Raw genomic sequence first — 16,605 nt, 5'->3', positions numbered from 1 at the left:
CATTCAGGTGGTATTTGGGGGAGGGGTTGCCTTTCAATAGCAAACTTTTACGATAGATTTAAAATAAGATTGAGGAGATACACAACTTTCAGGATTGTGTTTGATGTTACAGTCAGGCACACCTGTATGTATATGAGCTGTGTCTGTGAGAGATTTTCATTTTGTGGTAGTTGCTAACAGCCTATTTTATAACAACTAACAAAGGTTCACCACCATTTTATTGTGAGACATGAAGTCACAACTTCCTTATGGCCTGATGTTTTTTTATCTGAACAATGGTAAATGTAACAGCCTTCTATTTGTAGAAATGGCCAAGTGAATCTGATATGTTTGTCCTTGTTAGGAGAAGCCTTCAGAGCTTGGGAAATGGCATTTAACTATTGTAGTCATCTCTTTTTCCTCCTTTTTCAGGAAGAAAACATAAACAAAATATTTCTCGGGCAGGTACTGCAAAGAACAAAAGCTTTAATCTTAAACTTACTTTATCCCATTTGTAAAAGCCCTGCTTCCAGTCTCGATGTAGAACTTGGAAGTAGATGGGCAATGTTAATAGTGAGAAGATTTGTTTGCCAGGTTATGTGAGTTCCTGTTTTTTAAGAAATTAAGAGTAAGCTAAAGTCGTGTGAGTTTAAGTGCTGAAGAGTTAAAGCATTTTATAAGTGAGATGGCAGTGAACACGGACTTAGTCGTGTGTGGCGTTTAGAGCACTTGGCTTTGTGAGGAGTCATGAGTAGATAAAAAAGAAAAAGTGGTGAAAATGTGACCTTTTAGTGGCGATTTTTAATTTGTGTATATATAATTGCTGTCTTTCCTACTCTGCCTGGACTTTGGTGATTACATTTAAAGCCTTCTTATTCATTGCTTTATTCTTGTGTATTTAAGGACTTTGTACACACAGGAGCATTTCGAAATAGAGAATTTGGTCAGACGAACATTTGCGCAGATTTATAAGTATTTTTCCTTTGTGGAGATCAGTGCACTGTTCCAGGTTTAAAAAGGAAAAAGGTGGAAGAAGAGTGTAACATCACATTGTGGAATTTTAGCCTCTTTGTTCCTGTGGTATAGATCTTTTGATCTTAACTGGGTGATTAATATTCGGAAGGCACAGATGTAGTGATTCTTCTTGTGTACCTTCTCATACCTTCTTAAGTCCTTGTTTTGGATGCAATCTCACTAAAGCTGTGTGTGACCTGACTTTCTTTGGTCGCCTCTTGTGGAAGCCTTCTTTACCATTTTCATGTCGAATTGTTATTTTAAATTGTGTCTGCTCACGGTCTCCTTTTTAATATCTTTCCAAAGACTTTTTTTTTTTTTTTTTTTTGTCAAATGCTTTGAACCTCATTTCATAATCTTCCTTTGGATCACTCTCTTTTCCCTTCATGAAAAGGCAGCTTTTGTGGAAGTCATTTGAAATTAAGTAAATACCCTGCATTTCTCTTTAGTAGGTAGCATTAGAATTGTCTTGTTTTCAAAATTATTATGGAGTATTCATTAATAAAGAGACTAGGATTTGAGGAATAAACTTCAGTTGCTTTGCAAGTGTTAATCTGTTCTCTGTAGAAGAATTAACATTTCAAGCCACTATGTGGTAAGCTCTCTGAATAAGAGTGAAGGGATCACAGAATTTATGGTTTTACAAAAATGCCTTCTTTCTGTGTTGTCATCTTAGGATGTGATTCATTTAATTTCTAGGTTAATTGCCCAAATTCCTGAAGACAGCTCTTTTAGCCTCCCAAATAGCTTTTTCGCAGTTTAGAAACATGTATTTACGTTTTATAATTATGTTTTAACAGTTTAAAAATGTATTGCACAATCCCTTGCTTTCTGAAGCATGATGAGCATAATTTACATTCTCTGGGTGATTCAGCATCATAATTTTTGCATGATTACTATTATATAGTGATGACCTCAAGTTTAGTGGAGGAATGTTAGGACGTATACCTTGAACTAAATAAGTGTAGAGAAAATGCGTTTAAATAGTAGTGTTTTTTTTTTTTTTAAACAGATGTTACTTTTTTTGAACAGTTATTATTTTTTTTTTAAGAGCAGTTTTTGATTCATACCAAAATTAGGCAGAAGGTACACAGGTATTCCTTATATTTCCTGCCCACACACATGCAGTGCTGTCCCCACTATCAACATTCCCCACTAGAGTGGTACATTTGTTATAATTGTTGAACCTGCATTGACACATCCTTATCATCCAGAGTCCATAGTTTACTTTGGGATTTCCTCTTGGTATTGTACGTTCTACGAGTTTGGATAAATTACAATTTTTTTTTTTTAATGTTTGTATTTATTTTTGAGACAGAGACAGAGCCTGAGCAGGGGAGAGGCAGAGAGAGAGGGAGACACAGAATCCGAAGCAGGCTCCAGGCTCTGAGCTGTCAGCACAGAGCCCGACCCAGGGCTTGAACCCGTGAACCGCGAGATCATGACCTGAGCTGAAGTCGGATGCTCAACTGACTAAGCCACCCAAGTGCCCCTGGATAAATTTATAATGACATGTGTCTACCATTATAGTATTATACAGAAGAGTTCCACTTCCCTAGGCATCCTCTATACCTAATATCTTTCCTTCCCCACCAACCCCTCCCTCCCTCCAAACCCCTGGCAACCACTGGTCTTTTTATTTATTGTCTCCATGGTTTTACCTATTCCAGATACCATATAGTCAGAGTTAAGCAATATGTAGCCATTTCAGACTGGCTTCTTTTACTTAGTAATATGCTATGCTTTTAAGGGTTCTGCATGTTTTTCCCTGGCTTGATAGCTCATTTTCTTTTAGTGCTGAATAATATTCCATTGTCTGGATCCTCCATAGTTTATCCACTCATATACTGAAGGATATCTTGGTTGCCTGTAAGTTTGGCATTTATGAGTAAAGGTGCTGTAAACATCCATGTGCAGGTTTTTGTGGGACCTAAGCTTTCAACTCTCTGGATAAACTCCAAGGAGCTCAGTCCTGCATCATATGTTGAGAATATGTTGTAAGGCACCCCCACACTGTCTTCCGAACTGGCCATACCGTTCTGCGCTCCTACCACCGATGAATGGGAGTTCCTGTGGGTCCACATTCTTGCCAGCGCTTGGTATTGTTAGTGTTAGACATTTCCACCATCCTAACGGGTTCCTGGGATGAGCTCCTATGTGGAAAAGGGCTTTTCCCCTCCACAATACCAAGCAATTCTCAGCCACCAGTAGCATGTCTGAGAATTCAACTTAATACTGGCACTATTTATGTGGAGAAAGCATCAGATCCCAAGGTTGAGGATTCGGTCCTGTAAGACTCCTCCCCTCCCCCTCTTCGGGACTCCAGTTTCAAGCTCTGGGCTATTACTGGTGCTTCTGACTGATCAGCTACAGATTAGAGGTTCTAGCTACCTCCTCCTTAAGTTCAATTTATTTGCTAGAATGGTTTCATAGATTCACATTTATCAGTTTATTGTAGGATATGATAAAGGATACAAATGAACAGTCAGATGAAGAGCTATGGACAGTGAAATCCCAAACAAAGGAGCTTCTGTCCCTAAGGGGCTTGGGGCCTGGCTTGGTGGCACATGGGAGTGTTCTGGTTCCCCAAGTGTGGAAGCCCTCCCAAAAGGACCAAAAAGCTGCCCTCCTGGGTTTTTATGGGGGCTTCATTACATAGTCAGGATTCACTAAGTCCATGGCCATTGGTTGATTCAGTCTCCAGCCTCTCCTCCCTGGTGGTTGGGGGGTACAACTAAAAGTTCCAAACCTCAATAATCATGTATGGCCTTCCTGGCAATCAGCCCCTGACCTTGGGTGGGTCCAGAATTTACCTTCATTAATAATAAGACACCCATTTCACCTTTCTGGTTCTGAAGTGTTTTCAGGAGCTATGGATGAAGACCACATATACCTGAGAAATATATTTTGGTTATCTGAGTGACGAAATATATATTTCTTGTAAATCATTATTTCAAGTAGTGTTATCTCATTGTCGTTTTAATTTGTGTTTCCTGATGACATATGATGTGTATGTACCATCTTTTCATGTGCTTATTTGTCATCGATATATCTTCCTTGGTGAGGTGTTTTTGAAGGTCTTTGGCCCATTTTTAATCAGGTTGTTTGTTTTTATTATTTTTGATTTTAAGAATTCTTTGTATATTTTGGGTAACAGTGCTTTATGAGACGTATCTTTTGCAAATGTTTTCTCCCAGTCTGTAGCTTATCTTTTTATTCTCCTGAAAGTGGCTTTAGCAGAGCAGAAGTTTTAGTTTTAATGAAGTCCACTTCACCAGTTATTTCTTTCATGAACATGCCTGTGCTTTCATATCTAAAGAGTCATTTCCAAACTCACAGTCATCTAGATTTTCTCCTACATTATATTCTAGGAATTTTATAACTTTTCATTTGACAGGTCTTTGATCCAGTTGTGTTACTTTTGTGGAGGGTGTAAGATCTGTGGCTAGATTTATTTTTTTTATATATCGATATCCAATTGTTCTAGTACTGTTTGTTGGGAAAAAAAAACAAAACAAAACAAACCTTTCCTCCCTTCTGTTGCCTTTGCTCAACTGTCAAAGATGAGTTGACAGTATTTACGTGGGTCTGTCTTTGGACTGTCTTTTCTCTTCATTGATCTGTTTGTTCACAAATACTGCATTGTGTTGATGACTGTAGCTTTATAGTTAGTCTGAGGGTAGTGTATTTTTTAATAGGGTTTTTTTTTTTGGTATTCAGATGTCTTTTAGCCTAGTATTTTTTATCATGGGTAGTGCACCTATTGCTGGTGGTACTTTGCTGTTCCCTTCTTTTGATTTGCTTCTTTTGATAGCCAAACTCACTGGATTTTATCCAATTACGAGAACTGGATTTGAAGAAGACTTCTTCAGGAATTGCATGCATGTGCTGGGTCCTGTTGCTCAGGAAACTTTGTTTTTTGCTAGATTAGGTATCTGGACTGGTGAGTTGTTACTGCACATTGTCTTATATATTTGTGTCTTTTCTTTTCCTGAATAGGTTCGTATTTTCATTTAACAGTACAACCATTGTAATTATGTAATCTCGCAAAAACGTTAATGAGCTCCATGAATCTTGAGGAAGAAGAGTATTTATTTATTTATTTATTTTTTGGTGGGGTACTGGGGGAAAAGTAATTTTTAACTGTTTAGGAGGAAATATAAAGTGAAACTTTTACTTGTTTCTTTTTTTTTTTTACTTGCTTTAAAAAATGTGAACAGGGTGTATATAATAAGGGCCAAATTACCTTGGGAGTTTTTTTTTTCCCCCATGAAACAGAACTGTTGAAGGTCTGAAAAGGTATTCTTTAGTTACTGGGTTTCCAAGATGAAGCCTTCCCTATGACTTATTACTCACTATGTGGTGAAATTTACTTCCTGACTAGTCAGTGGATGAAAGAACACAAGGAAAGAATTAGGAGGAGAAGGAGCATTTCAGACTGAGTTTCAGTAGTGGTTAATTTTACTAGCTTGTTTTTATGGCTTGAGTTTTTAAATACTGTGTAGGTTTTGAGACTAATACTGTTCTTTGAGACAGTCATATAGGCAAGATCTAATCATCATGGCTTGTTGACACTGGTAACTAAAACTTCCAACTTTGGATGGAATTTAGAGGGAAGTGCTTTTTATATTGAGTTCTTCTCCTTAACAAAGAACACACTACTCTAGGGGTCAGTATTTACGATCATTTGGTCTTTTAAACTGCATGCTATATAATATGCAGGTCTTGCCTATGTATTGATAAATTTTCCCCTACATGTTTCACATTTGTTGGTGCTGCTGAAAATGGTATTGCTTTTTAAATTTGTTTTCCAGTTGCTCATTGCATGCATAGAAATACATTTGATTTTTATATATTGACCTTGTATCCTGTAACCTTGGTAGAACTCATGCACTAGTTCTGATAGAGTTTTTTAGGGGTAGATTATTTAGGATTTTCCACATATACAATTATATGGTCTGCAGAGAAAACTGGTTTTACTTCTTCATTTCCAATCTGATTTGAATCCAGATTCAATCCAGTCTGAATACCTTTTAATATTTTTTCTAGCTTTTCTGTACCAACAAGAACTTCCAGTACAACACCGAATAGATAATGTGAGAGTGAGCATCCTTGTTTTGTTCCTAATTATAAGGTTGCCTTTCCCCATGTAAGAATTATGTTAGTTGTAGGTTTTTCATGCAAGTCCGTTGTCAGAATGAAGTTTTTTTTCTATTTCTTGTTTAACAAGTGTTCTTATCATAAATGCATGTTGTGTTTTAATAAGTAGTTTTTCTTTATCTTTTGAGGTGATCTTATGATTTGTATCTTTTATTAATAAGGTGAATTATATCAGTTGGGTTTTGAATGTTAAACCAACCTTAACTTCATAAGATGAACCCTACTTAGTCATGATGCATTATCTTCTTAAGGATTTTGTGTCTGTGTTGAGGAACATTTCTTGTATTTTCCTTTGCTTGTATTACCTTTGACTGGTAATATCATGAAGGAAATAAGAGTTTGTGTAGAGTTGGTATTATTCCTTAACTGCTTAATATAATTCACCAGTGATGCCATCTGGACCTTTGGTTATATTTTGGGAAGATTTGAAATTATAAATTAAATTTCTTTAATTGGCATAGAGCCGTTCACATCTTCTTTGTAACTTGTAGCTTTTACAATACTTGTCCATTTCTTCTAAGTTGTATGGAGCTGTTCACATCTTCTGTGTAACTTGTAGCTTTTAAGATACTTGTCCATTTCTTCTAAGTTGTTGAATTTATTGGCATAATGTTAGCTCATAATATTCTTTCATCATTTGTTTAGTGTGTGTAGGGTCTGGCCTGATGACCCTTTGTTCCTCCTGATACTAGTAATTTGTATTTTCTTTTAGGTTAGTGATAGGATCAGTTTTATTGAACGTTTCAGATAATCAGCTTTTGATTTTGATGGTTTTCTCAGTTGATAGTCTGTTTTGTCATCACGGTTTCCTCATTTATCATTATTTTTTCCTTTTTTTTTTTTTTTTTTTTTTGGTGTTATTGGCCCAGACATAGGTAAATGAGTCAGAATACAGAGTCCTGAAATGGACCCCTACATAGAGGTCAGTTGATATTTGAGAAGGTGCAAAAGTAATTCAAGGGGAAAGGAAAGTATTGTAAAGAAATTGCATGGTAATAACTAGATATCAGTATTGAAAAAAAAATGAATTTAACCCCTTTTACCCCACAGTGAACAAAAAGAAGAAAAATGACTTCAAATGAATCACAGATTTAGATCCAAAACTGTAAAATTTCTTTAAGAAAAAATAGGAGAAAGTCTTTGTGACCTTAGACTAGTCAGAGACTCTCAGATAGGATACAAAAAGCTCCAACAAGAGGCACCTGTGTGGCTCAGTCGGTTAAGCAGCCGACTTTGGCTCAGGTCATAATCTCACAGTTCATGAATTCAAGCCCCACTGTCTGTCTCTCTCAAAAATAAAGGAATATTAAAAATTTTTTTTTTAATTTTTTTTTTTAACATTTACTTATTTTTGAGACAGAGAGAGACAGAGCATGAACGGGGGAGGGGCAGAGAGAGAGGGAGACACAGAATCGGAAGCAGGCTCCAGGCTCTGAGCCATCAGCCCAGAGCCTGACGCGGGGCTCGAACTCACGGACCGCGAGATCGTGACCTGAGCCGAAGTCGGACGCTCAACCGACTGAGCCACCCAGGCGCCCCTAAAGTTTTTTTTTAAAAGCATAAACAAACACAACCACAAAAGCCCTGATAAATTGGGCTTTGTCAAAGTGTGAACTTGAAAGCAAGCTATAATTTGGGAGAAAATGTTTGCAAAACTTGTTGTATGAGAACAACTTGTATCCAGAATACACAAACAACTCTTAACTTTCTGACAAGACAAACAGTACAATTAAAAAAAGTGAGTAAAATATTTAAATATTCACTTCACAAAAAAAGATGTATGAATAAGCAGTAACACATGAAACAGTGTTCAAAAACATTAGTCACCAGTGAAATTCAAATTAAATCACAGAGTGCTAACCCCTCACAGCCACTAGCATGGCTAAAATATAAAAGAGTGGCCATGCTAAGTGTGGGATGGGCACTTACACGACTGGAATTCTCTTAGGTTGTTGGTGGAAACAGAAAATGGCACAACCCCTTTGGAAACAGTGTATTCGTGTCTCATAACGTGAAAATTACACTTTTCCATATGAAGCAATAATCCTCCTCCTAAAAATTTACACAAGGGAAGTGGAAACAAGAATGTTCATAAAAGCTTTACTCACAAAACCCCCACCTGGAAGTTATTCATGGTCCATCGGTAGGTGACTATATACATATATTGTGATATATTACTCAGCAGTAAAAAGTAATGAACCACCAGTGCGTGCAAAACATAAAAACATGATGTTGAGTGAAAGAATTCGGGCCCAAGGGTCCATACTATATGATGCTGTTCATATGAAGTTCTATAAAGAAATCACATTTAGTGTAGGCTCCCAGAAGCAGGTTAGTGGTGGTTTGGAGACAGGGGAAGGGGAGAGTAACAGGCAGGGGGGCATAAGGGAACTTCTTAGAGTGCTGGAAATACTTCTTGATTGTGGTGGCTCGTGTGTGTGTGTGTGTTTGAGTGTGTGTATGTGTCGTTAACATTTTTTAAATGGATCCTTATAATGGGTGCATTTTATTATATGGAGATTATGCTTCAATCAAGGAAGTTTCATTTTTAGTGCTTATCAAATCTGGCTGTATTTCAGAATCACCTGCTAAGTCCTTTCAAAATGCACATATTCTTCTAGCTCCTGTCTTAGCCCAGGAATCAGACTCCATCGAGAGGCCTTGCTCACCTGAGGTTTTTAAAAGTTTCAGAGGTGATTCTGATTCTCATTGGGACTTTAGAAGTAAACTTTTTCCTTTGCATGACTCTTTATTCTTAAGGTTCCCAGGATCTAATAAGGTGAAATTGTATATAAAAAATATATTTTTTTTTTCCATGTTATTCACATCCCCACTTTTATTAAAGGCTACAAAGAGACCTTAAGTCTCTTTTACTTATTTTGAAAGTTTTCTATTTTTAATAGCTTATGCTTACATTGTTACAATAGAAAATACCAGCAAAAAAGAAAAACTAGCCATTATACCAAAATTTGAGTATATAAAATGGAAGGTGAAATGTCCTGTGTCATCCTCCAATCTTATAGCCCTGATTGCTAACGATTTGATGCATATTCTTCTAGATATCTTCCTTTACTTCTAGGAGAGGGACACATAACTAGTATTATGTCTTTTCAAATATTCATTTTTATATTTAAAAATTTTTAAGGTTTATTTTTGAGAGAGAGAGGTGGCGGGGGGGAGGGGTAGAGAGAGAGAGGGAGACACAGAATCCGAAGCAGGCTCCAGGCTCTGAGCTGACAGCACAGAGCCCCACGCGGGGCTCAGATCCACGAACCGCGAGATCATGGCCTGAGCTGAAGTCATATGCTTAACCGACTGAGCCATCCAGGCGCCCCTTTTCATTTGTTTATATCTAAATAGTATGCTCTGTGGCAGCCATTATACAGTCCTGAGGACAGTGAGCCAAAAGACATCTGCCATCCTATAACCTCCTGTTTGGTGGGAGGATAGATATTGACTAAAAAGTGACGCAACATATATACACAAACTGTAGGAAGTGTTACAGAAGACAGTTATAGAGTGGGATTGCATAGTAGAAATGATAACCTGTTCAGAGTCATGCTTTGAAAAGTTTTCTTTTTCAAAACCACTGCTTAGATAGTATGATGATTACTCATTTGGATAAAACATCTTAACCCATGAACATCCTTTTAGAATTAAACTACCGTTTTTGCCTCTTACTGTTAGAGTTTTTATATTATTTTTTTAAAGCTTATTTATTTTGAAGGAGAGAGACAGAGCAACCACGAGCAGGGGAGGGGCAGAGAGAGGGGGAGAGATTATCTCAAGCAGGCACCGAACTTTGAGCACAGAGCTAGACTGAGGGCTCAAACTCATAAACGGAGATCATCCATGACCTGAGCCCAAATCCACAGTCGGATGCTTAACTGACTGAGCCACCCAGGCGCTCCTGTGTTTTTTTAAAATAGCAAGAAATTGGGGCGCCTGGGTGGCTCAGTCGGTTGAGCGTCTGACTTCAGCTCAGGTCACGATCTCACGGTTCGTGAGTTCGAGCCCCGCGTCAGGCTCTGGGCTGATGGCTCAGAGCCTGGAGCCTGCTTCCGATTCTGTGTCTCCCTCTCTCTCTGCCCCTCCCCAGTTCATGCTCTGTCTCTCTCTGTCTCAAAAATAAAATAAACGTTAAAAAAAAATTAAAAAAAAAATAAAATAGCAAGAAATCTTCATTATGTAACTTCAGTGACAAAAAATTTCACTCAGCAGATAATCGTAAGTACCGTTCTGAATCTTCATCTGTAATTGTCACTCAGTTATGTGCTGTACCACATTTTGTTGCTAAAACGACAGTAGCAATTTGAAAATGGCAGTTTGTTCAAAGCAGCACATTTTTGGTGGTGGCAGAGGGGTTATTAATGTTGATATGTGTCAAACACGGGTGCTTTAAAAAGTATATTGCACAAAATCCTAATTGCACTTAATATTAATGGGAGAGTGTATAGGATGGGTGTTTTATGCTCCTATAAGTTCAGGAAGTGCAGGGTTACATTTTATCTTTAGGTTTTTCCACACCTTTTAATATGTTACATCCTGGGTCTTTAGGATAGACCTACAATACACAGTGACCCTGTATTTGACCATGGAACCCTTTCTGCCTTGCTATATACTTCTTGGGATAGATATCTAAGGAGAGAAATGAATGCCCAGTAGAGTCTTTAGAAAACAAGAATTGTAGGGCCATGTTTTAAAGATGCACAGGAATTGTAATGTTAAAAACATTGTTTAACCAGACGTGATTGGTTGCTTAAAAGCACTAGATCTCTTATATTTATATACTGAACTCTGGGAATTAATTTGTATGTAACAAAAGAATCAGTTCTCCATTCTTGCATCCTTAACTGGGAATAGAAAGTGAAATTGATGTTTCTCTTACATTTCAGAACAAAGTAGAAGAGATGACTTAGAAGCTTTAGGTCATATGTTCATGTATTTTCTGAGGGGCAGTCTTCCTTGGCAAGGTTTAAAGGTAATTGTTTTTGTGTTTCCTTTTGAATTTAATAAATTGGTGCTGTGTTAAGCTTCTGTCCTGCAAGTGGTTAATTTTAAAATTACCACCTTGCCAAGATTTTTTTTTTTTCTTTGTGTTTCAGGCTGACACATTAAAAGAGAGGTATCAGAAAATTGGAGATACAAAACGAGCCACACCAATAGAAGTGCTGTGTGAAAATTTTCCAGGTAATGAATGACGCCACACTGACACATGTGCTTCTATGCAGAAAACCAGAGCGGTTAATTTTATTGCTCAAGTTTATAAATACTTTTTCTTCATACTCAGATGAGTTCACAGTAGGACTTAAAAGATGTCACCATTTGATGCATAGACCACAGGGTCAGTTTTTAAATTGCTTTATTAAGATGGTATTAATAATAGAAGAAAGTCCCATCTTTTAATAGTGTTGACCGGTATCAGCCAAAATATCACTGACATACTTTTACTAAGTTAAAATATTTGCTGAGAAATGCCAACTGTAAAGTTTTGGCGTACTTGGCTAGTCACTTGAGTCTCCGTGCCATGCTCAAAGGGGGGTGTGATTTAGTTTTCGAAGTACATTAAAATCTTACCAACCTTTCTACTCTTAGGCTAATGTTACCTGGGGGGATGGGGATGTGAAAATAGTTTTATTTTCGTGTAGATTCTTGACAGTTCCGATTAAGCCAACCGAAATTCACTTGAGATTCCTGAATCAATCAAGGAATACGAATAATGTGTTACTAATGAATTAAGCAAAATGTGACCCAAACGTGAAGATAAAAGACTGAGTTCACAGCCCGCTTCCATATTCACAGGCTCTCCTGCACAGGGCTGGCCTTCTGGTGGTAGTCGTAGCAGCCACGTAATCTCAGGTAGCCCTTCCTCAAGTTTGCTTATATCGTTCTCAGACAGCTAACTTTAATTTCGTGTTTTTCTCCTTTGCTGTAACATCTAGAACTAGTAGGTTAAAAACAAAATACGGGTTGACCCTAGCAGTATAGGCGTAAGCAGATTGGCCGTGTGTTATTGGGAATTTCTGTACAGGCTTCCGCAGGAAAAAATGGGGTGTCAAAGTAAGTTAACCTGGTGTAATTAGCTGGAAGGTAATGCTGAGAGTCACCCTGTGAGGACGGTCCTTGCTGGGTTCCGCTCTCACCTCCCATTGGGCTGGGCGTCATCCTGTTCTTACCGGATCTGCACTGGATCAGAAAAGCACCCAGGAGTAACTTTCCATCTGTTACTACAGTGAATTTCTGTATCCTGATGGTGAAACCCTGTTTTACTAATTGCTCACCATTTTACCTCTTCACTTTCATGGCTTACAAATACATGTCTCTAAAACATTTGGGAATTACACGGCATGGAGAGATTTATGTATTACCAAAATAATTGTTAGATGACCAGAAATCCAAAGAAGAATTAAACTGTGTTTCTGTGTTCTATTTCTGAGATCTCTTAGCTTTATTTTGCTAGGTCAGTTGGTTAGAATTCTGTACATAGCCCAAGTTCAGAATTTGAATCCTCTCTGGGTCGTTTAGTGTATGTGACTAAAAGAAATCCAGCAAGGTAGTGCAGATACTTTCATATATAAACCAATTCCTACCACTATTTTCTTTTTTCTTTTCGTTTTGTTTTGTTTCTTTTCTTTTGCTTTCTTTCCCTTTCCTTTCCTTTCTTTTTTCTTTTCTTTTCTCTTCTCTTCTCTTCTCTTCTCTTCTCTTCTCTTCTCTTCTCTTCAGCTTACTTAATATAATTGTTTGAACTGAATGACTGAAATGCCCAAGGCTTTCTTTGCTTTGAATCCCTTCATCCAGTTGACAAGTTAAATGTTCAGTTTCTCAGAACTTACATTTTTCCATAATATTTTTTCCTACCAGTATTTTAAATAAATTAGCTGAGTAATGTGCTTGTGTTTAGATAATGATACGTTATTTTATTGAAAAAAAATTTTTTTTAACGTTCATTTATTTTTTTTGAGACAGAGACAGAGCATGAACGGGGGAGGGTCAGAGAGAGAGGGAGACACAGAATCTGAAACAGGCTCCAGGCTCTGAGCTGTCAGCACAGAGCCCGATGCGGGACTCGAACTCACGGACCGCGAGATCATGACCTGAGCCGAAGTCGGCTGCTTAACCGACTGAGCCACCCAGGCGCCCCAAAATAATGATACGTTATTTTTAATTCAACCTTTAGTACAAGGTTTCTCTTCAAACTAACAATGTAAGATAAAAAATTTAGCCCTTCCTAATAAAATGAAGCAAATGTATTTGTTAAATGAAACCTCTCGTTTTTCTTTTGACTGTATGTTTTTCTTGCCTTCTCTTCTTTTTAACTTCATTTTGATTAAATTCCTAAAATTTGAAATTGCGTTAGAATGTTGTTACTGTTTTCGTGTTTTTATAACACTGTGCTTTTAGATATGATATTGTATTATCAATAAGTACATAGACAGGTGTGATCAGAATAATTTTTATTCCTTTCCAGAAGAAATGGCAACGTATCTTCGTTATGTAAGAAGGCTAGATTTTTTTGAAAAACCAGATTATGACTACCTAAGAAAACTTTTTACTGACTTATTTGATCGAAAAGGATATATGTTTGATTATGAATATGACTGGATTGGTAAACAGTTGGTGAGTACTTTATTCCTATATAGTGAAGGATTATTTGTAGTACTTCATTTTCCACAGTACAGTTTTTTCAGTGAAAAGAGTTGAGTACAAATACCTTTTTTTAAAAAGATTCATTTTAATGGACATTTTAAGTAGCCCCATACCAAAATTATTCCTTGAATTTTACAAAAAGCCCACATTAGGACTCCTTACTTTTTGTTTTTATTTACTTATTTTTTTCAAAGTTTATGTATTTATTTTCTGAGAGAGAAAGAGAGAGAGAGAGAGAGAGCACAAGCCGGGGAGGGGCAGAGAGAGGAGAGAGAGAGAATCCCAAGCAGCATCTGGGCTGTCAGTGCAGAGCCCAATGAGGGGCTTGAACCCACAAACTGTAGAATGACCATTTGAGGCCAAACCAAGAGCTGTACGCATAACCGACTGAGCCACCCATGAGCCCCTGGACTCCTTGCTTTTTAAAGTAATGAGTTACTTTGCACTTTTCATTCCTGATTTAGTTCTTTAAATTTTTTTTTAATGTTTATTTATTTTTGAGAGAAAGACAGAGCATGAGTGGGGGAGGGGCAGAGAGAGAGAGAGGCGGGGGGGAGGGAGACACAGAATCCGAAACAGGCTCCAGGCTCCAGGCTCCAAGCTGTCAGCACAGAGCCTGACGCGGGGCTTGAACTCGCAAACTGCGAGTTCATGACCTGAAGAGGAGTCGGACGCTTAACCCTGGGCCACCCAGGCATCCTGTCATTCCTGATTTAGTTCTTAATATGAAATATATATTTTTTTGCATAATATCCCATTATTTTAAAAGATCTGTTATACATTTTGCTTATTTCAGCCATTTCTCAAAACATTTGTAATTTAAATTTGTAAGTTCTAGCTATATTAGCAGTTTTAGGCTATGTCTTGAAATAGATACTTAAAAATTGGAGTGTGTTTTGTGTTTTTAAATCTGTTCTAAGTTTTTATAACTTAAGAAAATTTATCTTGGTTATAACTAGGATTGGTGATCACTTATAAAGGGACTTGCCATTAAATTCTTTATTTTACTTATTTGTCTTTATTTTATTATTATTATTTTTTATTTTGAAGAGAGAGTGCACGAATGGGGAGAGGGGCAGATGGAAGGGGAGAGAGAGAGAGCGGGTCTCAAGCAGGCTCCATGCACAGTGTGGAGCCTGAGGCAGGGCTCAATCCCACAACCCTGGGATCATGATCTGGGCCCAAATCCAGAACTGGCCGCTCAACCGAATGAGGCACCCAGGTGCCCCTAAATGTTTTCTTTGAAGAGGCATCTTTTAAAATACTTATTCTCACCAGTTTTGTTTTTTTTTTTTAATAAGTATGAGTGTCATACAAGATTTTCTTTACTTGTGGCTCACTGTTAGTGAATTTTTATCCGTATTTGGAACTACCAAACTCTCAGATTCACATGTTTTTGAACAATGGCTTATTTAAGTGTTTAATCTATATTTTTCTTTAATCCAAAGTGATTTGACTGTATGTGGTATCTATGATGTCAGCCCGAATAAACTGTGCTTAAAGTTTTTATGTTAAGTTTTGAAATATATTTGAAAAATAAAAATTTTTGTAAGTCTCTCCTGTGCCAGAATATTGACAGTAAGCCATTTCATGACCTTATTTAAAAAAATCATTTCCTCAATTTTCTTAAAATAATTTATTGTGTTTATACATTAGCTTTGAAATTGAGAGACATGTACACATACACTTTCATTTTTTTTTTGATACGATAAAGTAACCTAAAAGTAAAGACAGCATTAGAAAGTCTTGTATTGATGTAAAAAAGTGAATGCTTGATAAAATATCTAAATATTTGGAAAACCCTCTAAAGAGTAGCTGCGTTTCCCTTGTGTTAGCTTGTTATTTTTAATGACACAGTTCAAGGATGGTATCTTCTCTTCAGGCTTTAAGTGTCTTTAGTTTTTCCTTGATTCCCTTAAGCAGCTAAACGATTTTAAGTGAGACTTCTGAAATAGAGGGTATTGATGTTAACTATTGTATTGTAGCCTACTCCAGTGGGCGCCGTTCAGCAGGATCCTGCTCTGTCCTCAAACAGAGAAGCACATCAACACAGAGACAAGATGCAACAATCCAAAAATCAGGTTTGCTGCCCTTTCAGATTTGAAATGTCTAGATTTCCTTCTGTACTACCTTCTGAGAGCTTAAACATATTTGGTGGTTTATCATGCCCAGATGATAGCTTTATATGTGTGTGTATATGTGTGTGTGTGAGCGTATACACACATGTAGATAGATACCGAAGGATTGAAATACCTAGTTTTTCTTCAATAGACAAAAAACAGATTATATACACACCCATATTAAGGATTGAAGATACATAGATTTGCAACAAATAAACCTACTCTTTACTGTTTACTAGTTTCCCTGTTCACTGTTTACTAGTTTAAAAGTCACATGAAAATGTGTCATCATAAATTTCTAATTAGCAGTATAAGTTGGTATAAACTTTGAGAATATTTGATATTCTGTTAGAATGAAAGTATTTGGATATGCTGTTGGAATAAATTGTAATAGCGGTTGGTATTTCTAACTATAGTCTGATTTAGTGGAAAGTAAGGAAAACAGTGTGACCTGTAAGAAGTTGTTGTGTAATGAGCGGTTAAGAGCTCACTCAGTCTCTGGAATTGGGTAGATCTGGATATGACTTGATCCTGGAGAAATTACTCTATCTTTCAAAGCCTCAGTTCTCTCTTCTGTGAAACAGAAATAGTGATTGTTAATTCCTAGCATAATAGTAAGCATTCAGTAAACCTCCACTCTCAAGGCTGTTATGATTATTATAATACACTCGTAAATAACTAT

The 16,605-nt window shown here is 37.1% G+C and overlaps 1 protein-coding gene across 10 annotated transcripts in view; it reads left to right on the top strand.

Annotated features, from left to right (window-relative positions):
* CSNK1G3 (casein kinase 1 gamma 3) overlaps positions 1-16,605 on the top strand; it is a 103,828-nt gene that overhangs the window by 63,518 nt on the left and 23,705 nt on the right. For 7 of the 10 annotated variants that reach the window (XM_060636252.3, XM_060636257.3, XM_060636251.3 and 4 more), the window contains exons 7-10: positions 11,049-11,134; positions 11,259-11,343; positions 13,625-13,773; positions 15,789-15,884. In XM_060636252.3, the coding sequence (XP_060492235.1) occupies positions 11,049-11,134; positions 11,259-11,343; positions 13,625-13,773; positions 15,789-15,884 (416 nt within the window). The remainder of the gene's footprint in view (positions 1-11,048; positions 11,135-11,258; positions 11,344-13,624; positions 13,774-15,788; positions 15,885-16,605) is intronic. The other 3 variants (XM_060636255.3, XM_060636260.3, XM_078451523.1) reach the window with 1 other exon arrangement.

This window comes from Panthera onca, chromosome A1 (genome assembly GCF_046562875.1).
Source record: "Panthera onca isolate mPanOnc1 chromosome A1, mPanOnc1 haplotype 2, whole genome shotgun sequence".
Lineage (NCBI taxonomy): Eukaryota > Metazoa > Chordata > Mammalia > Carnivora > Felidae > Panthera > Panthera onca.
This window is presented reverse-complemented; position numbering and strand designations above follow the sequence as displayed.